The 27,882-nt window shown below is 39.7% G+C and overlaps 1 protein-coding gene across 2 annotated transcripts in view; it reads right to left on the reverse strand.

Moving 5' to 3' along the window:
• CCHR2.PART0H4orf33 (chromosome chr2.part0 C4orf33 homolog) overlaps positions 1-27,882 on the reverse strand; it is a 313,948-nt gene that overhangs the window by 205,677 nt on the left and 80,389 nt on the right. For both annotated transcript variants that reach the window (XM_044061669.1, XM_044061670.1), the window contains exon 3: positions 12,301-12,361. In XM_044061669.1, the coding sequence (XP_043917604.1) occupies positions 12,301-12,361 (61 nt within the window). The remainder of the gene's footprint in view (positions 1-12,300; positions 12,362-27,882) is intronic.

Raw genomic sequence — 27,882 nt, forward strand, 5'->3', positions numbered from 1 at the left:
CCATGTAAAATCTATGCAAATAATGGCAGTATTGTTACAAAAAAGTTATAATATGTGGTATAGAAAGCTTTATTAACTCAGAAGTGTTTTACTACAAACTTGGCTTCATCATTGTTGGCTACAAATCATAGTTCAATAGTTACTTGAAAACATTTCATTAACAAAGAGAATTCCACAAAAGGTGTGAAATGAGGTGAAAATGTGCCCATTAATTTTGATGAGTCAGTGCAGACAGAGTCTTCTCTGTATTACTGAGAGATTTCCTTACTATCCAGTGCTTTTCCTTGAAAGGATTACAAATTTTGGTCTCATTTGAGAACTTACAGTCTGAGGGAAAAGTTGGAAGAAAGTTTAGTGTAATCTTTTTATATTACTTAATTCTTTTTGTCCTATATTTTGAACAAAACTGGTTGAATTTTTTGAAAGGAAGAATCATGAATTTAGACCCTTTTGAGGAATATATTAGGGATAATTACTGAGTTTTGTTGCATGGGTACGTGGTCGGTCTTTGAGGGGTCATTTCAAAACTAATTAATCATCATGGTAGAAGACTGCTGTAGCATCAGAATGTAATATAATTGCATCAGACACCTGCTGAATATTTCAGGTATGTACAACTTTTATTACTTCTGAGAGATGTTTCCTTGAACTGTGATGAATTACTCCTTTTCAGATGTTGTATTTTGCATGCACATTGAGGAAGAAGTATGATGTACATGTTTAGTGCACTTTTGTTGCATTTTTCCTTAAGGAATGTAATGTGCAGTATTGGGATTTATTTCTGTACTAAGTTTCCTACTCGAACTGTGGTTTGGGAAGGGCAGTTATTTCCATGTGTGGGTAGGATGTTCTAACTTTTTGGCTTATTTGCACAGATAACTTGAGTATTTGCTTATTTGAGTAAGTGTGCATGTGTACGTGTGTGGTCCTTCCTTGTTTGTGGGTATTGGATAGGAACATGTGTGCTACTAGCTGCAGCTTCCTTAAGAGGATTAATAGCATATAAACTACACAATGAGACACTTAAAAAGCCTACTGGCAAAATGTAAAATCAGTACTGTATATTGGTCCCCATTAGCCTAGTTTATTTATTTATTAGTAGTTTGTTGACCGGGAAAGTCCACTGGGCCTAGGTGAGCCCATTTTCAATGGAGGCCTGGGTAGAAAAGCTCCAAAAAAGAATTTGCCAAATCTACAATAAAAACTCCAATATAGAATTTGCAATATTTACAATAATAAAAGCAACAAAAATTCAAATAGTTAATATATATATGAGGACAATAAAATTGAATAATTTAACTGGAAAAATGCATAAATTTTTTTTTCTTGAGAAGGGAAAGGGGTAAGAGGGGTGGATAGCATCAGGTGGGGTAAGAGCAGGAGCATTCCCAGAGAGAGAGGAGAGATAGGAGTGGAGTAAGGTCTTAAAGGAAAGGTAGAGTTAGGTAAATGCAGCATAGTGATCCATGATGAGAACACTTAGATTTCTCTTACACTTTGTTTACTTAATAAAGGATAAGCTGGAGTTAGAGACAATCAGCAGATGACTGAGATGTAGCATTTTCCTTATGTTTCTGCAGTTTGTATTTAATCGGTTCATAGGTAGGTACTAGGCAAGCCTAGCCAACAAGGTTCCCTGGCTTACGCCATGAAACAAAGTTAATTTCCTGTGCCCCTGTCAAGCAGAGCCACAGAAGTGATCCCCGGGGTGTATTTCCTATTTCTCATCCACTCATCAAGATTCTTCTTGAAGAGCGCTAATGAGAAACTTTGCTTATAGGTTCATAGGTGGGTACCAGGCTATCAAATAATCAGCCCTTGCAAGTCTCAAACCCAGGACCCTGTACTCTATAGCCAGTCATTTACCACTAAGCCGTTTGAGATAAGCATATATTATTGTGTATAAATGCTCTAGGTACATGTCAATGATGCAAGCAATTATAATTTTGCCACCTCATTCTTTACTGTCATGCCATCTCACATCCATTCCCCCAGTGTTGATGACTTCCTTTTATTCTTTACTGTAGCACTGTCTGCTAGAATGTGTGCATTTTGAAGTGTGGGTTACCCACCTTTGGAGATGTAAGTAATGTGTGTGAAAAGCCAGCCCCATCTGCCATATATGTTTGCGTATCTTCTGGTAAATATGTTGCCTACTAATGTAAGAATGTTATCATGAGCACACAATGTTTACAGCAATATTTTATCTGGCCTCACCAGCTGATGCACATATGCATTTGTGAAGACTTGTAGATAACAGAGAAGTGTGATGGCAACTGGACAAGGGCAGATAAGTATGCTGTTCTGTTACCCTGGAATAATGTGGTCTGAGATGATTTGCTAATTTTTTGTCTGACAGCCACTATGAATTATTTGGACATAAGTATCACAATTTGTTTTGGGTATAAGAACTTGGATTAGCTCATTTTTGCTTGACTCGGTGGTATTGTTTTTAACTATTTTGATTTTCTTGTGGTATTAGAATAAATGCCCCTGCCATTGTACCTCTTTCCCCAGCATTATATGTACAAACTATTTTTAGAATATCTTAATTGTCATTTCTGATGCAGTTGGGAGGGTTGGCTGATGCAATTGGGAGGGTTGGCATAATGATTAAGATGTTTATCTTAGACACACAAAGTACAAGGTTTGATTCTCACCTTTGGGAAGCAAGACTAGGGTTGAAAATGCCTTTAGCATCATCAGCCTAGTAATTACCCAAGAACTTTTGTACCATATTTCTTCCTTATTCAGATGTCCATTTTATGTGCCTGATAGTAAAATGAGTTCTCCAAAAGTGCACTTATTAGCAGTACAGGACTAAGACAGTGATTGCAAATCTTCCGTACACTTGGATTAAAAAAAAAAATCACATTTTCTCCTGGCAACTTTTTTCCTCAGATATTTCATTATTATGCTCACTTCCTATAGGTTCATAGGTTGGTACTAGGCTATCGGCCCTATGGCCTATACAAGCCTAACCAAACAATTCCCCGGATATTTCTTCCCACAATATTTACTTCCCTGGACCCCTGTCTAGCAGGGCAAATGACATGATCCCCGGGGTAAATTTCCTATCTCCCATCCAATCATAAAGGTTCCTTTTGAAGAGGGCCAAGGATGCGCTCTGCTTGACATGTATGGGCAGTCTATTCCACAGTATGGGGAGTCTCTGGGTCAGGAATCTATCCTTCCAGCATGTTTTGTTCATTGTGATGACAAGGTTTAGATCCCTGGAGCGTGTGGCTCTGAGGGATTGGGATTTCTTTAAGTGGAGCATGTCCAACAGCTCAGGGTTTGACATGGCCTTCTATGTTAAGCAGAGATCGCCTCCGAGTAGACGATATGCCACAGAGTATAGCTGGAGTTTTTTTTTTAGACTGTCAGCATAAGGCATCTGCTTTAGGCCTGTGATTCTTTTAGTGAAGTATTTCCGCAGCCTTTCCAGCTGTTGCAGATGTCTTGTGCGGTACATACCAAACGGGGTGTTGTACTCTATAATAGGTCTAATGAGTGATGAGTACAGTGGGACAATGACCTCCTTTTTTCTGGATGAAAAGCCCTTATTGATGAGGTGTGCCACATAGAAGGCTTTCCTGACTGTTGTGGTGATGTGGTTATCGAAGTTGAGACCACTGTCCACTTGTGTCCCTAAGTCTCTCGCCACACTTTCAGTGTTTAGTGTACTGCCACCTATATGGTAATTCATGGGTACATGTTTTTTCCCAAAGGGGATAACTATACATTTCTTGGCATAAACTTGAGCCCATGTCTCTGGCACCAAGCATCTGTCTCTGTAAGGCCCATTTGTAGAATATCCACTTCATTAGGGGATTCAGTAATGGCTCCCAGTTTACAGTCATCTGCCAACTTTGTTAGCCAGAGTCCCATAGTGTTGGCCTGTACTTCAGAGATGTAGATGCCAAACAAGAGTGGTCCCAGGATTGAACCCTGAGGTACTCCACTTGTCACTTGTGTGGAGCTGGATTTGAAGTCTGCTACTTTTACAGTCTGGGTTCTGTCAGTAAGCCTGTTGGCAACCCATTGAGTGACGTAGGGATTTATGCCCAGCTTAGTAAGTTTATCTATGATTCCAGAGTGGGGGATGGTGTCGAAGGCCTTGGCGAGGTCCATATAGGCTGTGCGATAGCCTTACCCTTGTCCACAGCTCTGGAGACTGATTCAAAAAAGTCAATCAGATTCAGGAGACAGGATCGTCCCTTCACGAACCCAAACTGGGTGGGGTCCAGTGTTTGAAGGTTGCCAATATAAGTTCCATGATAATGCGTTCCATGCCCTTGTAGATCAGGCTCGTCAGACTGATGGGGCGATAGTTCCCAGGATCCAAGGTGGATTCCCCTCTTGTGGAGTGGGATAACTGCAGCTGTGCACCACTCAGTAGGCATGAAGCCTGAGGTGAGGCTATGATTAAACATGACACTTAGGTAAGGTGCCAGTTCATTTTGTATTTCATGTAGTACACAGCCTGGGATGTCATCTGGTCCCATGGATGCTGTATTCTTAGCTTTGGAGAGTGTGGTTTCTACCTGTGTGGCCGTGATTAATGGAATTTGGCAATCTTTTGGTATCGAGATGGGCCCTTTAGGGGGTGAGAAGGGGATGAAGTTGGCACTAAATTGATCTGCCAGGATATTGGCAATATCCTTGGGATCAGTATATTTAATGCCATTCTGTTTTAGCTCACAGCAGATCTGAGTGTTGCCATTTAGGTTCTTGACATAACTATAGAATGCCTTGTGGTGCCTATGTTTCTTTGTCACAGTGCTTACTTACTTGTCTCTATAGCATCAAACAAGTATTACCACAAGTTAGCTTTATTTGTTATTGTTTATGAACCGACAGCTTGGTATGAATTTCCTGGAATTTTACTTTGCAGATATCATATTGCATTTTTCAAAGAAAGAAAAATTACAGGGATACTTTCAGATTCAATTTTTGTTTCTCTTTTTTTATTTTTTGTTGCTCCCCTGCTGCCTGCCCACCCCTCATCCATCACCACCACTGACCAACTGTTCACTCATTCCTTTTTCCTGGGGTGACAGCCAGCAGAGACGGACTGTCATTTAGGCAGCCATCAGGAACTTTTCTGGTAAACCTCAACAATCCTCCCCTTGACAGCTGACTGTTCTCTAGACAGACTTGTCAGGCTGATGGGGCGATAATTCCCAGGGTCTGTAGTCGCTCCCCCTTTATGAATAGAGTTGATTGTAGCAGTGCGCCATTTGGTAGGGACAAAGCCTGAGGTGAGGCTGTGACTGAACTGGGCACACAGATGTGGTACCAGTTCGCTTTGTAGTTTATGTAAAACACAGCCAGGGATATTATTGGGCCCCATGGAAGCTGTATTCTTGGCCTTGGACAATGCAGCTTTAACCTGTGCTGCAGTAATGCTGGGTGCCTGGCATTCTTCCAGTATTGTGATTGGTCCTTTATGGGGGAGAGAGGGGTAAAGTTGGTTCTGAATCTGTCAGCCAGTATGCTGGCAATATCTGTTGGCTCACTATAGTAAGTACCATTGTGCAGTAACTCATAGCAAATCTGGGTGTTGCTGTGGAGGTTCTTGATATAACTGTAGAAGGCTTTGTGATTGTTTTTAGTATCTGCCGCAATTCTACCTTCATAGCTGGCTTTAGAGGATTTGTTGAGGGATCTCAACTTTTTGTTGAGGCTATTAAGGGAATTTTTCCAGTCTTGGGACTTCACCTTTTTTTGCAACAATTTCTTTCTTCTGTTGTAGAGTTTATTAATGGGAGGGGGCCACCAGATTGGCTTCCTTTTTTTTGGAGGAGAGTGTCTTGGTTCTGTTGGGTATGGGTAGTTCCATGCATTTATGTATATGTTCATAGAGTGCATTGGTGTACGATTCAGCAGTCATGCAGCTATTTTTCATTGGCATGGGTGCGTGAAGGAGTATGTGTAATGTGATAACATTTTTTGATATCCAAAAGTAATTTGTAGGGTCTACATAAAATTTCACAAAGCGCACACTGCTATGAAGTATGCTTTTGGATCTCTGGCTGCAGTATTCACAAGAACTTTGAGTAAGATATGCAATATTCCAAAAGGCCACACAGCACGACCTAGTACAGTGACTTGTACACAGGTAGACAGGAAAATTATGAAGGAAAATTTGATATTCTGTACTCATGACACTGTAAATAGCAGTTCAGTCCTGTGTGCTTACTGCCTGACATGACAAGTTCAGTTAGTACAACTGGAATGGGATGCTGCAATCCTCAGATTAAGGTTGTAGCCTTTCGAAGTAGTGTTTCCTGCAAACTGCACACGTTTCTTTCTTAGTTTTTGGAGAGACAGTAGAATAAGTTGTAATGTGAAAATACACAGGACTCTGTTGGCTGAGTAGTGTGTCTGTTCCACATTAACAATTCAACAGATGAGCAGTTTAACATTAGAATTGAAAATATGCACAAAGACAGGAGTGTCTCAAAGAAAAATTACTGATGCAGGGCAAGGAATAAAGACTTACTTAATCGTTTGCTGTTGAATTTGAGAACATCATAGTAAGTTCAAAAAATGCATTAGTTATATGTGTAATGCAAGTGATACTTAACTTCCTAAAATATTCAGTAGCCACCCCACCCCCCAAAAAAAAAAGTTTCACTGCATGGACTGTAGAATACAGTGAGTTTTCAGTATGTTCTTTTACTGTGAAAGTATCATGGAGTCAGGTTTAAAATTACTGTTTTACTGTAATTTAAAAAATGTGGAGATGAATGTCAGGAAGTTACTGAAACAGCGTCTCACTAGACAGCCGTTCTTCAGAATGGGTACGCAAAAATAAGTTAACATAATAATGTCTTGTAGACATATTTACGGTTAAATCAAAAGTCACTAGTAATAAAACACATTAAAATAATCAAGAATTTTCTGAAACTTGCTTCCAAAAATTAAATTGAAAAGTGTTTAAATAAATAAATCTTTCTAGTGCTAGCAAACAAATTAAATAAATCATTCTTACTGCAGGCAGAGGGGAAGAAATTTAGATTGGAGGTCCCTTCCTTTCAGCTCTGAGCTGTCAATTGCAATGACAGTTTTAACACCTCTTCAGTAGTGTGTGTGTGTGTGTGTGGGGGGGGGGGGCTGTCAATTCATGTTGGACTACAAAAGAGCACCTAGAACAAAAGCCTCCAGTGTATCTACTTCTGTGATTGCAGCTAGATAACTTCAAAGTATTGTGTAAAGCAAGCCCTGAGCAAAACATAAATGAGGGTGATTAGCAACAGAAAAAAAGCAGCCCTCTTACTGAAGGAATATAAACTGACAGTGAGTCACACATTTCACATTATATGTCAATGGCATGGGAATTCAGTTACTTCCTTATGTCTGGCATGAGTCATGAAAGAAGTCTTGAAATGCTTTATGGGAAAGAGAAAGAGTTGAAACAGAAGCCATGTTGTGGTAAACATGCTAAAATTCCAAATAAAGCATTTAGAGTGATTTTGAGGTGTTAAAATAGGTCTGGAAACAAAGATAGACTGAAAAAAATGTATTTTTTTAGTTATAGGGTGGAGTTTTCCTTTAATATGTTTGTTCTCTAAATATAGGGCCACAGAGGAAAGGCAACTATGCAGAGTCTTTGGGATGAAAGCCTAACAAATAGATCAGGATGTATGATCATGGGAAGCACCATGACAAAATAAACACTGCTCGTGATGATCTTTATGGGCAGCCTTTTCCCGTACACTGGCATTTACTCTTTCTAGATGACATGAACCCCACAAGCAACAAAACAAAAGGAAAAAAGATGAGTAAAAACCCCAATGGGTCACTTATCTGAAAATAGCTTGGTGAACTAGAAACAAAGCATGCATTCAGATCAACGATCAAAAGCTGGTGTTTGGATTGACAGCAAAAAACTTCTAAGGATGGTACATCCAGAAGTCACCTTTATGCCCTACGCTATATACAGAGAGCATGCGTGTGACGTACACAATACCTTAAGCAACCTAAAGGCTTTGGTATACTGGCCAGACATAGGGCCACCCTTAGTATGGGATCCCTATTGTAAGGGATACTGCAACAGTGAAATGGAAGGACATCACAGGGTGCTGCCACTCTTGTAGAAAAGGATTAAATAGATCTCTGAACTGATTTAACTAAAGAACCATAAAGTAACTTGCTGGAATGTTAGACATGCTTTCCTCAATGAAGTACCAGGAAAGCTACTATTTTTTCTAGAATTCAAAGGGAAGCCCAAGATGTAAATCTGATGCAGATACAACATTTGGTGTTTCATTCATCCTTTTTCCTAATTTTCTTAGCACTTTAACCTATAAATATTCAGTGTAAAAATTTCACAAGCTTTGTTGTTTACATGCAGAAATGTATATACATCTGAAAGCTCCTATATCACTCAAGTTCCAACATCCACATTTGCCCCCACAATAAAATGAAGGCACATGTTGAAATATTCTGGAAAACTTCCTCAAAAATTAGTAACAGCAATAAAACTACTTCTCTAATTTCAGTCCTAAGTACATGCATATCATTATGTTTATTGTGAACACAAACAACCCCATTCAGATATCAGTTAAGCAGAGAATATGAGTTCATAACTCCAACAATATCAGCATTTACATCAGTTACAATTGAAATTTAAAGCAAAAAGCTTGCATACAACTTTGAAGCAAATGGTAGATTTGACACCATTTGACTTTGATGCCCAGAGCATATACCCCCTTTGCCTACCTCACTGCGCCACTTCTAGGGTAAGCTCAGCTAGGCAAACAGATACTTGAGCACAGTAGCCTCAAATGAAGACTGTCCTGGAGGTGATGTCTGGCTTATAATGCTTGGTGAAAGTGATCAGGCTCCAGCAAATTGTTGCGGTGCAAATGTAATCTACTGATGCATTCCTCAGGCATGAGGCTGATGTGGCCTCTGTTTTGGTTGAATGAGCCTTAAGAGTCATTGGTAAGTCATGGCCTACTTTGAGATAACAACATTGTGTGACCACCATCTAGACAGGATCACACTGAAACCTTAAATTCCATTCTGTGTTGTGTGAAGGACACAAAGAACCATATCGGTCTTTTGCAACAAAGAACCATATCGGTCTTTTGCAAGGCTTTAATTCTACTAATGTAGACTCTTAGTAGTCATTGAATATCCATGCAAAGTAGAAGTATTTCTCCTTATTGTGGTATTCTGAGAAGATTATGGACAGGCTGATGGACTGGTTTAGGTTGATTTGATACCATTTTTCTGCAGCAGCTGTATTAATATAGTTTATTTTGACAAAAAGTGACTACTACAATGTTTAAAGAGCACATACATTACATGGCCAATACTTGTGTCTGCCTTTATCCTTGACATGCAGTAGAAACTCTATACCACCATGTCAATGCAGAAAGGGGGGAGGAAATAATAAGAACTTTGTAGATGAAGTTGGGATTACTAAACATGTCTCTTGACGTCAGTGTATCTGGAACAGGTACACAGCAAGTCTGGTTCATACTAAAGATGGATTCATGTAAAAGTTAAGAAAGCTTGGAAAAGTAAATCTTAGGAAGATACCTTTATTGTTTATACGTTCTTTTGCAGAAATTTGATTCCTTTATTGTATTCTCTGCATTTACAGAGACAAACAGCTGAAATTACATTCCCAGAAATCTCAATTATTAGAAGATACTTTACATAATGCACAATAACTTCCATGAATATGGAATAAGCCTACCCTTATAATTAGAACAAGGCAGTCATTAACTTAACTTCAAAACTAATTCTGGCAAAAATATGGGAAGTAGAAAATGTTAGTATACGGTAACATCAGTCAAGCTTCTTATAGACCAGTAGGTTTGTTGGCTCATCAATTAAACCTAAGAATCCTACATTACTTAAGAAAAGTGTGAAAAACGGGAAAAAGAAACACAAAATAATTGAAGATGGAGAACTGATAATGCATTACTGATGGGCTCCCTAAAAACAGGTTTTACTGCAAATATTTTAAATCTATTTGTTAACTGGGTAAACCCATTGGATAAAAAAAAAGTGTCCCCATTTCAGAAGCACAACCTGGGAGCATGGTCTGGTTAAATTAATTCAGGTCACTCGATGGGTTGCCAACTGGCTTACTGACAGAACCCACACTGTAAAAGTAGCCAACTCCAAATCCAGCTTCAGACAAGTGACAAGTGGAGTACCTCAGGGTTCAGTCCTGGGACCGCTCTTGTTTGGCATCTACTGCTCTGAAGTACAGGCCAACAACTAAGGGACTCTGGCTAACAAAGCCCGCAGATGACTGCAAACTGGGAGCCATTACTGAATCCCCAAATGATGTGGATATTCTACAAAAGGGCCTTACAGAAACAGATGATTGGTACCAGAGCCATGGGCTCAAGCTTAATGCCAAGAAATGTATAGTTATCCCCTTTGGGAAAAAAACATGTACCCATGAATTACCACATAGGTGGCAGTAAACTAAACACTAAAAGTGTGATGACAGACTTGGGGACACAGGTGGACAGTGGTCTCACCTTCGATAACCACATCGCTACAACAGTCAGAAAATCCTTCTATGTGGCACACTTCATGACTAAGGGCTTTTCATTCAGAAAAAAGGAGGTCACTGTCCTACTGAACTCATCCCTCATTAGACTCATTATAAAATGCAATGCCCCGTTTGGTATGTACCTCACACAAGACATCTGCAACAGCTGGAAAGGCAGCAGAAATACCTCACTAAAAGAATCAGAGGACTAAAGCAGATGTCCTATGCTGACCGTCTAAAAAAACTCCAGCTATACTCTGTGGCATATCATCTACTCAGAGTCGATCTCTGCTTAACCTACAAGGCCATGTCAAACCCTGAGCTGCTGGACATGCTCCACTTAAAAAAATCCCAATACCTCAGAGCCACACGTTCCAGAGATCTAAACCTTGTCATCACAATAAACAAAACATGATGGAGGGATAGGTTTCTGACCCCGAGACTCCCCATACCCTGTAATAGACTGCCCATACATGTCAAGCAGAGTACCTCCTTGGCCCCCTTCAAAAGGATCCTTGACGATTGGACGGGAGATAGGAAATTCACCCCGGGGATCACATCAGTTGCCCTGCTAGACAGGGGTCCAGGGAAGTAAATATTGTGGGAATAAATATCCAGGGAATTGTTATGGCTAGGCTTGTATAAGCCCTAGGCCCAATAGCCTAGTACCAACCTATGATCCAGAGTTAAACAGCAGGCAAACAGAGACAAAAGAAATTAAACTCTGTACCCTTGACTACCTTAAGTAACTCATTACATCATACATCATCTTATTTTTCATTAATTTCATAGCTGTACTTTTTACTGTTTTCCATAAATTTCCAGGATACCTGTTGTTGCTGAAGGGGTATCACTTCTCAACATAGGTAGATAATTTTGAGAACTGGATGCTATATATTTCTCACCAGTTATTTACTAGTATGGCGCTGGTAGTTCTGGACTTGAACTCTATGAACAAGATAATGCCCATTTAACCAAAGCTGACTTATGTACTTTAACTCTCCAACCCCCAAGTCAAAGATAGTGTGCCTATAACTGCAATGTAAATCTGTACACATGGCTGGTCAGTGCCATTAAGACACACTGACTAGTGTACATTGTTTCATTTGCCTGCTACTTGTACCTGAATGCTAAAATAAATGATACTGTGGCATTCTCATTGAGGTCAAAGTGCACTGGTGCATATTTTCATCTCCATCTCTAAGATATAATTATAAGTGACAGATGTTGTTCTATGGTTTGTTGTGCTATGACGCATTCCACAGTGGGCCAGTGTCAATGTCACATATGGTGAAGTGTACATCTATATCCTATATGAGGGTTGGGAGGGTGGCCTAATGGTTAAGGTGTTATGAGTGATCACTTAACAGAAGGGAGCTTATTTAGATGAAATGGCAGCACTCTAAAATCTGTGTAGCATGGTTAAGGGTGGTATTACCTAATAATGATGATGGTTACCACCACTGTGATGCCTCTGGGTCCAAATATGAAAAGCGTAGCTGCACCCCTGTTATATAACCAAATTACTGCTAAGAGAAAGGCAGTGACATATTATGCACACTGTTGATCTTCTCTGACAAACTCAGCATGGCTATAAAGTTAGAACAATTATTTCAACACATAACACAAACTGTTATGGTGAAAGCTTCTGCTACATCTGAAACCTTTGACTGGCATGACAATATTTGCAATTCCAGACTTAATAATCAGGATAGACCGTAAACTGTATTACCCCTGGTAAATTTTAGAAAATGTGCTTTATTACTTACGGACAAAGTTCAACTTCTAGATACTGCTGAGTTGTATCATTCAGGAAAAATGCTTCAACTACTGCAAAGGAAATGTAAGATGTTACTGTGATAAACTGACACAGTGAGACATATATTTGCTACTTGTGCACGCTCAACTCCTTTGAGATATCTGAGGATTACTATGCAAAGTGGATGCAAACTAATTTATCCAAAAGTTATGTACTTACCATAAATCTAGATCCATGTTTTCTTCTATCTGTCACAACTCATGGGTATATTGGATCATATCAGACACAACATCAGCACTTTTTAGACTTACAGATCCAGGGTTCAGGCTCCTCCCCTCTACTCATAATCTCTTCTGACCTACAGTACCTCAGATCAAGTTTGCCTGCCTAACTTCCAGATATACCTACATTACCAAAAATATAAAAAAGGCACAGACCAAAATAAAGGACAGGCTACATTAGACACTGTAGAAAAAGCAAGGCTCTGGACAAGTCTGATACTGTCAATTGACACCTATACACCTGACAATTTGGTAAGAGGGACAGAGAAAGGGAAGGTTGAGATGGGCAGAAGAAGACAACATGGATCTAGCCTTACAGTAAATACATAACTCAAGTATCAGATGTTATTTGTTATTTTTCAGGCTGCCTCAACTCATAGGAGAGTCCCCAACTTCTATTCATACTGGTAAGTCTCATGGAAGGATATTCCAGAGGATAGTGGTGCCAAAGGAAGCTCAGGACCTAGACTGTAGATCCCGTGAAACAAATGTATGAACAGTAGACAAAGTAGCCACAGCACAAATGTCATCCAATGGCACTATGGCAAAGAAAGTTGTAGGAGCTCTGACTGCTCTAGTAGATGGGTTTTAGGGTTCTGAGGTAGAGACAGTCCCTTTGCTTTGTACACAAAAGTAATGCAATCAGACAGCTGCCTGGTTAATGTGACTTTAGAAACACCATGTCTCGATCTGGCATTGGAAAAGGAAACAAAAAATTGATGCTATTTCCTAAAACGTTTGGTATGGTACAAACAGAATTTTAACTGTTGATGGACATCCAACATATTCTCACTTGTTTAAGGAATTTGGAAAGAATACCAGAAGTTAATGGTCCAATTTACAGCAGCTTCCAAAGCTAATTAGGGGAGAAAATATGGTTAGTTTGAAAGGAAACTATATATTTATGCAAAATCAGATAAGGAGGTTTAAAAGATGAGGTTTGCAACTTTGAAATCCTCCTAGCTGCAGTAACCACTACCAGAAAAATAGTCTTCCATGATAGTAATTTTAGTTCCACTGAAGCTGACGGTTTAAAAGTGTGGAGGGGGGGATCTTGTCAGGGCCTGAAGCAACAAAGTAATGTCACAAGGAGGATCTGGTTCCCTTAGTGGTAGTCTAAGAAAAGTTCCTTGTAAAAAAGCCTTAGACAATTTCAATGAAGCAACAGGGGCCTGATTTTCTCCAATATAAAAATTAGAGATGGCTGCCAGCTGAACTTCGATGGCAGAAAAAACTCATACCTTCCTGAAACAATCATGCCAAAACATCTAAAATGGAAGGTGGAAGAATATGGATACGCTAACAGACTGGTTTAGGTTGATTTGATACCATTTTTATAGAGTAGCTGTATTAATATATTTTATTGTGACAAAAAGTGACTACTACAATGTTTAAAGAGCACATATATTACATGACCAATACTTGTGTCTGCCTTTATCACTGACATACAGTAGAAACTATATACCACCATGTCAATACTGAAAGGGGGGAGGAAATTATAAGAACTTTGTAGATGAAGGTGGGATTATTAAACATCGAAGTTCAGCTGGCAGCCAGGCAGAAGACAGGATATGGAGAACACAAGAAGAAAGACTAGCATTTCTGGCCATCACTGGAACTGAAGAAACCAAACAATTAAATTCAATGCTCTGATGTCCTAGTGAGGCCAGATAGTTGGCTGAGATAGGAGGTCTGGAAGGGGATCCAGCCTCTAGACAGGGCATTTCAGATTAATCACTTTCTGAAGGAATTTTGTTGCAAGGGGAAAGGTTGATGTACCAGACTACTACCATATTGTCTGTATGGAAATCACACCACTTGGGAGGGAGTCCAGAAAGACCTGCAATGATAGAAGGACTGCCCTCATCTCCAAAACACTGATATGAAGTTTGGCCACTGACACTGTCCACATGACTTGGACAGACTTGCCTTCAAAATGCCCCCCACCCACACCCTAGAAGGGAGGACTTCATAATTACAGTGTTGCTGGGGAGAGAAGAGATGAAAAGGTTACCGAAACCATACTAGTGGGGAAGTCAACCACCAGTGAATATGATGTCTGGATATTAACATTAGACAAAGTTGAAACTGCATTGGCTGATGCATCATGGACTATTGGATAGCAAAAATCCACTGCAAAGCCCATGTGTGAAACTTGGCATGAGGAACTAGTGTAGTAGAAGCAGCCATCAATCCCAAGTAATGAAGGATAAGCTTTGCCAGGGGCTTTGAGTAGGAAAGAATTTCCAAAGTTTGTCAATGTAGGAAAAGGACTCTGAAATTTGAGGGTTTGGTGATTTGAGAGGTAGTGTCCAGGTATCACCCTATGAACTGCATCATACGGACTGGGGTCAGTTGGATTTTCTTCAAGCTGACAGTTAATACCTAGTTGGTGACAGCTGGAACAAGGAGTCCCTGGCCTGGATGATTAGATCTCTCTCTCTTGTGGGTGCAATGATGAGATAGTCATGTAAACACAGGAACACCCAGAACTCCTGCATCCTGAGATATGCTACAACCACTGCCATGCACCTGATAAACATCCTGGAAAGTGTGGTGAGACCAAAGGGCAGTGCCCTGAACTGGAAATGATGGTTCTTAGCTGAAAGTGGAAGAAGCTCCTGGACTCCCTCACTATTTTGAAGTGATGTTAGGCACACTGTATGTCTACCACGAACACCCAGTCACCCTTCCTCAAAACAGGCAGAATGGACTGACGAAAGGTGTCCATTTTAGAAACTGGTTTAGATGACTCAGGTCCATAATGGGCCTGAGATCCTCAGTCTTTTTCAGAAGCAAAAAGAAACAGGAATAGATTCCAGATCCATGCTGGTCTGTGGGAACTCCTAGATGACTCTAACAGCTTTGAAACTTCTGTAGCTGTTGCCTTCCTCTGACTGGTTGGGATATTGGGAAGTTTTCCTTTTTCCCACCCACCTAACAAAAAAGGAATAGCATGGCCTCTAGTTACAGTTCTCTGTACCCAAGAATCTTATGTGATAGTTAACCAGGCTTGAGGGTGCAGAGATGAGCACCCACCCCCACTGCTTCCAGTTGTGGGGTAGTTAGGCAACTGTTCATTAGTGCTGAAGGGCTTCTTGGTAAAGAGAACTTGAAACCCACGATTCTGCAGGCCACTTCTGCAATGGGGCAATGTCCATTAAAGTAGTTTCTCCTTCTGCTCTGTGGGGATTGGTCTCCTGAAATGTCTTGAGCAAAAGTCTTTTTTTTTCTGGTTCATTGAAAAAGTCCTTTGGGACAGGGTGAAAATGGCTCAATGAAAGTCCTTTGGGAGGGTGTGGAAAAACAGATTCCTATGATAGACAGCATTTTTCCCTGCTGTTCAATTCTGCTACGCATTTATTTGACCTTTGGTACAAACAGAGTGAACACACTGAAAGAGCCATTCAAAAAGGACAACTTGAAGCTCACTGCAAAAATCACAGAGGTGCATCCAGAGATATCTGCTTATAGCAATGCCAGTACCTGCAGCTTTAAATTCCATCTGTTGCATTCAATAGCAAGCAGATGGACATATTAGATATAGATTGTAGAGTGGATATCTGGAACTCCACAGTCTTCTGGACATCATCAGGTAAGATACCAGAGAGGGATATGGAGAGCTCCTTGGTCAAGTCTCTCTAGAATTGTGACAGGTGAGCTAGATAATCAGTGAATGCAAGGCAAATATCACTGAGGTGCAAGTCCACTTTATGAATCTTTCAAAGCCCTGTACTCCTTCTTAGAAGGCTTCTTTTTGTGGCTGCTACAACCACAATAGCATCTACAGTAGGACCCTTGCTCCAATGAGACCTGTTTCTTGGAGTAATCAGGATTTATGTGGTATCAGCTCTATAAAGTCTGGTTCCTTCCATGCCAAATGAGAGACCAAATCAATGAGCTCATAAGCAGGAAGGTCCAAAAGTAAATAGGCCAGCCCCAAAATCCTCAAGGAATACAAAATCCTCCTGGGAGGGAGTGTTGCTGGACGAAACCACTCATTGTCTTATTGATTCTAGGATATCTCTAAAGGAGATATCCTTCAAGGGGGATCTTGGTGAGCCCTCTCCTTCCTCGAAGTTGGTATCCTCGGTGTAGGGCTCCTGATGGGAATCCAAATGCCTCCTTTTACAAGTCCACTTTCTATACTCCTCCAAAGTGTGGGGTTTCCAGGGACTGCTAGAAGCTGAAGGGAATTTGCCTTCAGAGTGTCCTCAAGGTTTAAGGGATTTGACTGCCCCTGTTGTACAAGATGTTTAGAAGAAGGACCACAGAATCTAGGAGGCTCAGGATGGAATCAAGACAGAACAAGAGACCAAGAAATCTCATCTCTAGATCTTAGGCTCTCATCTGGCTCTACACCAAAGCAGACATCAGAGCAATGCTATCCAGAACAGACACACCTAGGGGATGGATGGCTCCAGCAGCCATGGAGTCTACCCCAACCCCCACTCCAGCTTCTTGGCTCGAGACCTCTTGGAGATTTCATTTCAGATTAAAGTGGATGAGAGCTATAGGCTTCTTCGAAGGTATCTTGTGGGAAACACTTGCCTCCCTGGTCACCAGACTGGAAGGCCAGACTCGAGAAAGAGATACACGGGAGGGTGGATCATCAAGGCCAGCTCTGGCACCCATTGAGCAGAAGTTGAAAGGAGGACCCCTATCTGGAATAGAGTCTTTAGAAAATTCACCCTGTTGATCTCAGCTTCAGACAGACTCCTTGATGACCAAAAAGGACCTGAAGAATGATGCCATCCAAGGGTGCCCCGGTGAACCGATAAGCTGATCTCTCCTGCAAACATGGAGAACAGAGCTGAGGATTTGCTGGCTCAGGTGAAAACATCATAAAAAGAAAGTGTAGGCGATCAGGTCCAAATAAGTTTTGACACAGGAACTGGATCTGACATCCTTGCGGTTTTAAAATTCAGCCCCAAAAGAAGCACATGAAAAATATTCTACACCTAAATGCACCACTCCCAAATAATATACACAGACAGAGAGAGAGATCATTGGGAGGGTCTAGAGAGAGAGACACAGACAGAGACAGAGAGAGAGAGAGAGAGAGAGATCATTGGGAGGGTCTAGAGAGAGAGAGAGAGAGAGAGAGAGAGAGACACACACAGACAGAGACAGAGAGATCATCGAGAGGATCTTCTGCCTACAAACTGGGGAACTTTTTTGAATCCCAAAGCCTTGTCACTCATAGTGGGAGAAAAACAGCAAAAAAAGCACATATGCACAATAATAACAACAGCAACAACAACAATTGTAAACAGAGGACCTGAACGGTTGATAATGTTAAGCACATTATCAATCTACTTTCTTGTTTTTGCAAGACAGAAATAGGGTAGAGAGAAGGGCACAAAGAGTGGAAAAGTATACCAGTGACTTTAGAAGTCCAACACAGAAGTAGAATGTTCCAAAAACTAGTACTACTATGGAAGAAATCACTATCTTATTTAAATCCTCATAAGAGGAATGACTTATCTGCTAAGAACAATCCACCAAAGGGATGAGCAAAGAGATCACAGTAGAGTCTAATATGCAGCAAACAAGATCTGAGGTACTATAGGTTGGGACTGATTATGGATATAGGGGAGGAGCCCGAATCTTGGATCCAAAAGTCCACAACATGCAGATATATGATACAATCAGATCAGATATACCTATGAGTTGAGGCAGATGGAACAGGCAACATCAGATCACTTGTTAAGTGGGTAAGTGAACTCATCCTCAAACCCTTTACAATCTCTACAGACTTCAAGGGTAAATGCAGTCATTCTTCAGGTCTGTTATCAGCATTGGGTCTGACAGAATTTCTGACTTTTCTGACAGTATGATGGGATCTGTTCATTGTCCAAGCCACCCACTCATTCCCATTAAGGGTAGTAGCCCCTAGCACAATCACTCTGCTAGGGAGTGATTCCAGTATTTGATCTGAGTGTTACATGCCAATGGAAAAAAAAAATTCTAAGTTCAAGACGTCCAGCTGAGTGCCCTTGACTGATGCAGGCACTTCTATGTACCTGTCCCTTCAAAACAAGATCTATTCCATCTGTTTCAACCCTTCACAGATCTAAAACCTACCACCACTCTCAGCAATGTAACTCAAGGTCTCACCATCCTCCACATCAAGTTTGTAAGTGTGATTAACAGTGTTCTGGCATAAAGGCCAACTAGGAACTCTGATTCATTCAAATATGTAGTATATACTCTCTCTCATCCAGTTATCTAGAGATAAAGCCACCTAATCTCTATCCTTATTACAATCTTCACCTGTACACCACCTCTGCTTTCAAATTATGCAATGCAAATAAATGGAATTATATACAAACACACACCTACATTAGATACAAGTCTAAAATTAATATAGAATGTTCACTACGCTGACTATTCAGTTTACCAAATACATAACATCCAAAGACACAATAATAATCAAATGTACTCCAAAAGCTAAAGTATAGTTTAAAAACACCCCAAAATAGATTGTTTTCTGCAAGGTGAAAGTCCCCTGCACCTCCATGCACCCCAATTATTTTAAATACATCAACTCTGAGATTGTAGAACAGTAGAGATAAAAACAAATTCCCTTATCCCACTGAGTGCAAGTTTTCACAGCACACACAGGAATCCACAAACCGCAAGCAGTGCAAGTATAACCAGACAGAATCACTTACTCTGCTAAAAGTATACAGGATACAGTCACTCATCTGCATATATCGATATAGAATGTAATGCAGGCAGCAGGGTTTTTGGCCATCTGGCATCTTGATAAGTCAAACTACACTTTATATATTACATATAGATATAGACGTATGTTGCTATAACATCTTGTGTATGAGAACAGTTGAAGGATTCTTTAAAAACGTGTGTTTATATACATATATATATATATATATGTGTGTGTACACACGCACATACATATTATATATATATATATATATATATATATATATATATATATATATATATATATATATGTGTGTGTGTGTGTACACACATACATATTATATATATATATATATATATATATATATATATATATATATATATATATATATATATATAAAAATGTGGAATGAATCTCTAAAAGTTTAGAGTTTTGACTAAAGCCAGAGTTCCAGCTGAAGAAAAGCAACCCAAAGCATGATACTGCCACCACCATGCTTCACTGTGGGGATAGTGTTCTTTTGGTGATGCAAAGCGTCTTTGGATGTTATGTATTTATATAAGGATGGAGATTAGGCGGATTAGTTAAGATTACAGTTAGGAGCTGTTCCTTAATACCATGTGATGGGGAGTGTTTAACTAAAGCTGGTTTTATAAAGGATTTAAATACAGTAGAGTATAACAGTGTTTTTTGTGCATATACAAAGAGTCAAATAAAACTTTTGGAAGATGTACCCAGAAAAACTGCAAAAAAAGGAATTTCTGTTAAAAACCTGGGTTATGAAGATAGAGGTGGAAGATTAAAGCTTTATTCTATTGGTTACAGACTGATAGAAGCTGGCGGCTTCCTTTCTAACCCAATATATGACCAACTGTGTACTGCATATTCTTTTGTTGTTATAGAGAGTGCTCATTATAACACTGTTAACTGCATTGAGCTGTACTTTGGTAGCGGGAAAAACCTAAACCTTGCAAAGGTGCGTCATTCCAACTGACACACTGAATGGTTATTATCTGTTTGTGTCTGTGACACGCTCTGTACTCACATTGATCTTTAATAACATTTGCTTACAGACTGTACTGAGGACTATGCTGCTTTAAACTGTACTGAGGATTATGCTGCTTTAAACTGTGTAACCTTACTTATTCTAACATCCTATCTCCTTCCCTCTTATCACAGGAACCCCCCCCTACCCTGGCTCAACTACCTGAGGTCCCCAAGACCCCAATAAAGCTCCTACCCCGGCGACTAACCACTGAGAAAAGCCCTGACCAGTAATTTACCTTACAAAAGGGGATATTGAAGAACTTGCACGTAACCAAACTTAAGCTACAGGGTAAATTTATAGCATATTTCTCTCGTTAAAGGCTAATAAATATATCTAGTTCCAGGAACCTGGCAGTTGATGAAACTTACCTGGAAGACTGCTCTCACTAAGACCCTGGGAATCCTGACGGTGTCCCCTCCCTGCCCCCCCTATCCCACCAGTACCCCTACATTTATAGCCAAAGCAAGCCCCTCCCACTTCCCTGCAAATCCAAATCTCCTCTGACTTACCCTATTACTCCTCCCTCCTAGGCCCACCCCCACCACCAATTCTAACACTATATCCCCCTACCTCCATCATGGCCAAACACACCTATTCCATCACTCCCTCACACTAATAGTACTCGTGACTCTCTATTTCTTAACAAAGTATGAAAACCAATCTCTGTTAGGAATCCCTTCCATAAGCGCCATACTAACTCCCAATCCAACCACCATGTAGTTTCTATCCCACTTTCACTCTACCAGGGCAAAACTGTAGCCCCAAAGTAGTCCATCCCACGCTTTACCACCCCAAAACTCAAACTAACAAAACCAACATCAAATTACTATTTAAACTACAAAGATTCCTGGTTTACCTGAAAAATCAAATCAACTTAGATGGTGATATCCATCCCAACCCAGGACCCACCAATGTACCAGATTCTAATCCCATTAAACTAACCCGAAAACCTACTGACTCCTTCTAATATTACATCAGAACCTAAGAAGCATTAACAATAAAATTCACAACCTACATGCCATGATAGAAACTCACTCTCCTGACATTATGTGTCTAACTGAAACATGGCTAAAACCTACCACTAAAGATCAAGAGATCCTCCCACCTGGATATAATATATTCAGGGTCGCAAGAAAAAAAAGGGCGGAATAGCTGTTATGTTCAGAAATACCTTGAGTATCCTTAGAAATCCGCTACAACCCCTGTTATCTCCAACCTAGAACTTATAGCCCTAAAAATATGCCTAAACACACAAAAAACCATCAACCTCATAGTTACCTATATCCCACCAGGGAAGAACACAGAAAGCCTAGAAAACCCTAAGTTGGTTAGCCACCAACTACCCACAAGAAACCATAGTACTTGGGGACGCCAATATTGACTGGTCTGTCTGTTCTACCAACACTACCCGCAACCCATTAACCTACATGGTTTTTCACAACATATTTCATCCCCAACTAGGATAGGCAATTATCTAAAAAGAAAGCACCATTGACTGGATCCTTACCAACAGAGACTCAAACAACTATACCACAGGTACCCTTCCCAGTGATCTCAGTGACCATCTAATAACTTATATTATTAAACATAAATACCTAACTTCCAACCCCTATATAGACTTATTAGAAACAAAAGAAATTTATCCCACAACTATTTCTTGATGACCTAAAATCCTGCAACTGGACCCTATTAAAAACTCTACCCTCCAGGAGAGTGTGTCCCACTTCAACTACACTTTCCTTAAGATACTTGACGACATGCCCCACATAGACAAATTAGATCCAAAGTCCGTGATAGCTCCCTGGCTAACTAGTGAAACAAAACAAAATTAAAGCCTGGGATACATGGAGAGCAACAAAACCCCCAAAATCGACTAAATTTCAATAACTAAGAAACACTACCAAAACAGCCATTACCCAAGACAAAAACAATACTTCTGCCTCCTCCAGGACAAACACCAGAATAACTGGGCTGGTTTTAACAACCTCCTGCCCAGGTAAAACTACTACCCCAATCCCGAGGAACTTATTGAGAAAAGTCAGGAAGATGTAGCTAATACCTTTAACTCCTTCTTCACCGAGACAATCCAAACTCTAGCCAATCAACTAACCTCCGATCCCCATCAACCACAAAACCACAAGACACTGCCCCTACCCCTTTCACTTTAAACCCAGTCTCTTCTGCTTACATAATGCCCTCTTAAAAGCTCAAACCAACCACCCTTTTGACCACCTCCCAGCGGATTCTTACAAATTGCGCCTGATGTAATTGCTACCCTATATCAATCCTTATCAATAGAACCATAACTGAAGCCAACATCCCTTCTATCTGGAAGATCTCTTACATCATTCCGCTTCACAAAGGAGGTAACTCCACAGAAATATCTAACTATAGACCAATAGCTATACTGTCCCCAATAGCGAAAATCATGGAAAGATGCATCCACAAACAACTTCTTCACTATTTAACCTGTAATCATCTCCTGTCCAACTCCCAGCATGGCTTTCGCCCCACCACAGTACCACCACAGCCCTCCTTTCCTTTGTCGACTCCATTAATAACAATCGTAACAACAAACTAATATCCTCCGCCTCTTTCTTGACCTATCAAAAGCTTTCGATATGGTCAATCACCAGCTCCTTCTAAACAACCTTAGAACCCTACATCTGGACACCCCAGCACTAACCTGGTTCCAGGCTTACCTCACTGGTAGGCAACAAGCTGTCCGGTGGCAAACAGACTATCAGGCCTACTCCCCAATACCATTGGCGTTCCTCAAGGCTCAATTCTGGGTCCACTTCTGTTTTCCATCTTCATAAATGACCTACACTCGGTCATCCCTAAATCCACCTGCATCCAATACGCCGATGATTCCACCTTGATCTGCTCTGATGTCTCTCTCCTAAATCTCCAAACTACCACTCAACAATGTTTTTCCCAAGTAGAAAAATGGTTCACTGACCTGAAACTCCTACTTAATCCAACTAAAACAAAACTACTACTATTTTCTCCCAACGTTTACTCAATCCTAGGAACAGAACTCACAAGTAACGACAATACAACCTTCCATGTTAAATCCAACAATGGGACTATCATAACCCCTGTCGCCAGTACCAAACTACTAGGTGTAACTATAGATTATAAACTCAAATTTGACATTCACATTACACAAACTGTAAAATCACTTAACAAAAAACTAGGATCCATGTACAGAATAAAAAACTATCTAACCCCAACTGCCAAATTAACTATTGCCCGCACACATCTTCTCTCCACCCTCCTCTATGCCTCCCCAGTCTTTTCTTTCCTCAACAAACGTGAACTTAACACGCTATCTACTGCCTACAACCACATTGCTAGATTTATTACTGGATCCCCCTATCGCACCCACCATTGTCTCAACCTAAGGAAACTTGGCTGGTTGGAACTCCCAAATCTTCTCAAACTTAACCAACTCACTGAAGCTTGCAAACTAATCAACCAACCGGATAGAACTCCCTCTCTGTCTAGCATTTTGACCCCATATACTAACCTCAATAGCCTTCGATCATCCAACAGCACCCAGATCCGAACCATCACTGCTAAGAACTCAGGTGGTGATGCACTCTTTGCCAACTCCATTGGCAAACCGTGGAACTCCTGCCAAACTACCTTAGAAGTACAACCTCACACCATCAGTTCAAAAACAACCTAAAAGATTATCTCAAAAAACAATGGCTATGCCCATGTCATGAACCTGACTAAACATATATTCTCAACCCCTTCAAATGTCCAAAATCTATCAACAATGTCAAACATGTTTATTCTTCTTGAAATGCTCTATTTACTATTTGTTTATAAGATACCTCAGCTATGTATAACCTTCTGATTGCTCTGCTGTCATTTTAACAACTATGTAAAAATTTCTCAATCACCGTGTACTTTGGAAAATGTACATTATTTTTTTACTGTTTTTACTTGTATCTTTAAATTGTATTAACTACTATGTTGGAGCTTTTCTCCTCGGGCCTCTACTGAAAAAGGATATATATCCAGCTAGACTAGCCCGGTTAACAAATGTAAAATAAATAAAATAAATAAAATAATAAGAAGGAAGGTAATACTTGCTTTTAATGAGTTTCATCAACCTGTTCTGCAAGCAATTTTTAACATGGAAATTTTCATGTGTGAAAATATTATGACACAGTTATACAAATTGTGAAACGCAATTATGCAAAACAGAGAAAGCATTCTTATGTAATTAATGTTATGTTTAGGTTATGGAATAATATACCAGTCAATATTTGCTTAAATAGTAATTTGGAAATGTTTAAGAAGTCTCGAGATAACTGGATGAGAGAGAGTATATACTACATATTTGAATGAATCGGAGTTCCTAGCTGGCCTTTAGGCCTAAACACTGTTAATCACACTTACAAACTTGATGTGGAGGATGATAAGACCTTGAGTTACATTCCTGAGAGTGGTGGTAGGTTTTAGATCTGTGAAGGGTTGAAACTGATGGAATAGATCTTGTTTTGAAGGGACAGGTACATAGAGGTGCCTGTATCAGTCAAGGGCACTCAGCTGGACATCTTGAACTTAGAATTGTTTTTTTTTTCATTGGCATGTAATCCTCGAGTCAAATACCAGAATCACTACCTAGCAGAGTGACTGTACTAGGAACTATTACCCTTACTGGGAATGAGTGGGTAGCTTGGACAATGAACAGATCTCATCATACTCTCAGAAAATTCAGAAATTCTGTGAGACCCAATGCTGATAACAGACATGAAGACTGACTGCATTTACTCTTGAAGTCTATAGAGACTGTAAAGGGTTTGAGGATGAGTTCACTTACCTGCTTAACAAGTGAACCAATGTTGTCTGTTCCATCTGCCTCAACTCATAAGTATATCTGATCTGATTGTATCAGATATCTGCATGTTTTAGACTTTTGAATCCAAGGCTCAGGCTCCTCCCCTCTATCTTTAATCATTCCCAACCTACAGTACCTCAGATCTTGTTTGCCGCACATTAGACTCTGCTGTGATCTCTTGGCTCATCCCTATGGTGGATTGTTTTGGCAGATAAGTCAGTCCTCTTATCAGGATTTAAATTAGATAGTGATTTATTTACTGCACAAGTGTGCACACCTTAAACTAATACTATGTTGTGTGTGTGCACCTAATACATTGTTGAAGCACCTTTTGATTTAATTACAGCATTCAGTCTTCTTGGATAGGAGTCTATCAGCATGCCACATCTTGACTTGGCAATATTTGCTCACTCTTCCTTGCAAAAGTGCTATAAATCTGTCAGATTGCAAGGACATCTCTTATGCATAGCCCTCTTCAGGTCACTCCATAGACTTTCTATTGGATTTAGGTCTGGGCTCTGACTGGGTCATTCCAAAACTTTAATTTTCTTCTAGTGAAGACATTCTTTGGCTGATTTGGATGTATACCTGGGGTTACTGTCGTGTTGAAAGGTGAAATTCCTCTTCATCTTCAGCTTTCTAGCAGATGTCTGAAGGTTTTGGGCCTAAAGTGACTGGTATTTGGAACTGTTCATAATTCCCTCCACCTTGACTAATGCACACATTTGCACAAATACAGTTAGTATTTATACATACTTATAGCTATACTTGCCTAAAGACACAGTGCTGTACACGTACAAAAGTAAACATAAAAACTAAAACAATTAATCTAATACAAATCCTACTTAGACTAATTATACAACCATGACAAAACCCTAAATCCCAACTAAAAGGAAAAGAAAATATATGTAAAAAAAAATCACCAATGCAGATGCATGTACTTGCTTTTTAAAAGAAAACCACAAAAAACACAAAAGAAACCGCAAAACTCCAAAATATATCACATTTCCCCAAAATAAGGAAAAAAAAAGGGCTTACAGATATCAACTCATTCTTTTTAAGCATCTTTATTAAATGTTAAGACATGACAAGAGTACAAGTACATTAAAAGAAAGCAAAACACTAACATTTTCAACTTCATACAGTATGCGTTTCTTTTTAACAAATTTTATTTACTCCAACATTATATACATTGTTCAGTTCCTGCCCTCCCTTAAACCTTACTACCTCCTCCTGAACATTACTCTGTATACATTTTCCCCAGAATTTCCATTTATTACTATGCAGTTTGCTACTTCCCTTTTCCAAAGATCCCAGCTCCAGTTATTCCACCTCCAGCACAATAACCAATAGATTGGTTTAGATTTTTAATTACCATCTTCTAGTAATTATTGTTTTGGCAACCAATACGATTACACCTAGTAAGGCCTTACTATGTCTAGGCAATTAAGATCTTGTATCCCAGTTCAAAGAATCATTCCCCAAGTTACAATCATTTGCTCCTCAAACGTTTCAGACAAAATATTCTATAGGGAATTAAAATCTGTCAGCTCATTACATTCCTTAAAATAACAACATTCCCAGTTTATTGTTATATTTCTTTTTTTTTTATTTTTTCTCTCTCTCATGCAAAGATTCCTAAACCTTCTGAACCTTATTTAATGCTTCGGAGCCAGACAGATACCCTCCTAATGTTCCTTTGTAACCAGTCTTTCCATTCCTTTTCCCCAAATCTTTTCTAACACCCTTTGATTCTTGTAGTTATCATACAATATTGTATATGCTACCAATTATCCACTTTAACATAAGCTTATTTTCTAAACTCAACTAAAAACTTGGACACAAATGCTTACTATGAATTCAAGGCATAAAAGCCACCTCTAAAGCAATCCACAGCACCACTACATCCCAAATGGCCCCACCCACCTAAATCTTAAAACCAGAATCTACACAAAAATTGCCAGTAAAAACTCTTAACTAAAAATAAAGCAAAACTTTGCTAACCACCACCAAGACAATACAAACCTTCAACATATGGAAAAAATGTGCAGCTGTCTCAAAAGAAAAGGCTGAAGTAACCAGATATCACTTCTCCTTTCCCATTTCCAAAATCTAACTACTACACAGCTAACTGCCTTATATAAAAATTATAATGCTATACTCCATTAAAATGAAAAACAAGAGTTACATATTTGCTATAACAACAGATCAGGATGGAGAGGTCCATTCTGATCAACAGTGGGATTAATGCCATTAGAAATTTGGAAGCTCAGCACCTGAAACATTCCAAGGCTATTAACCCCTCCCATTTTACTCTTAATGCTCTGTAAACAAGACTTTTCTCTTGAGATTTCAGTCATATTGGACAAAAGGAAAATATCAAACCATAAACCACAACAATGACCTCTAGATCACATCAGCAAAAGGTAAGAGGAAGCTGGGACGCTTATCACAAGAACAGGTCTTCTCACACCCAGTACAAAAATTATATACATGATAGATAATCCATCACATGGATATTTTTTGTATTGGGTGTGACAAGATCCATCCTTATCAACAGCTGGACATGGTCTCAACTTCATCCTTATGAGTGGTCTCAGTCATGGAAACATTATTTTGGTACTTAAGGAAGGAGGCCTGGATCTGGAGAACAAACGGCTCATAGCAACTTACAAAAATATTCAGTGAAGCCCACATAGATGTAGAAATATCATTCAAAGCCGCATTTCAGAAAA

Source organism: Protopterus annectens, chromosome 2.part0 (genome assembly GCF_019279795.1).
Source record: "Protopterus annectens isolate FY-2018-M chromosome 2.part0, PAN1.0, whole genome shotgun sequence".
NCBI lineage: Eukaryota > Metazoa > Chordata > Ceratodontiformes > Protopteridae > Protopterus > Protopterus annectens.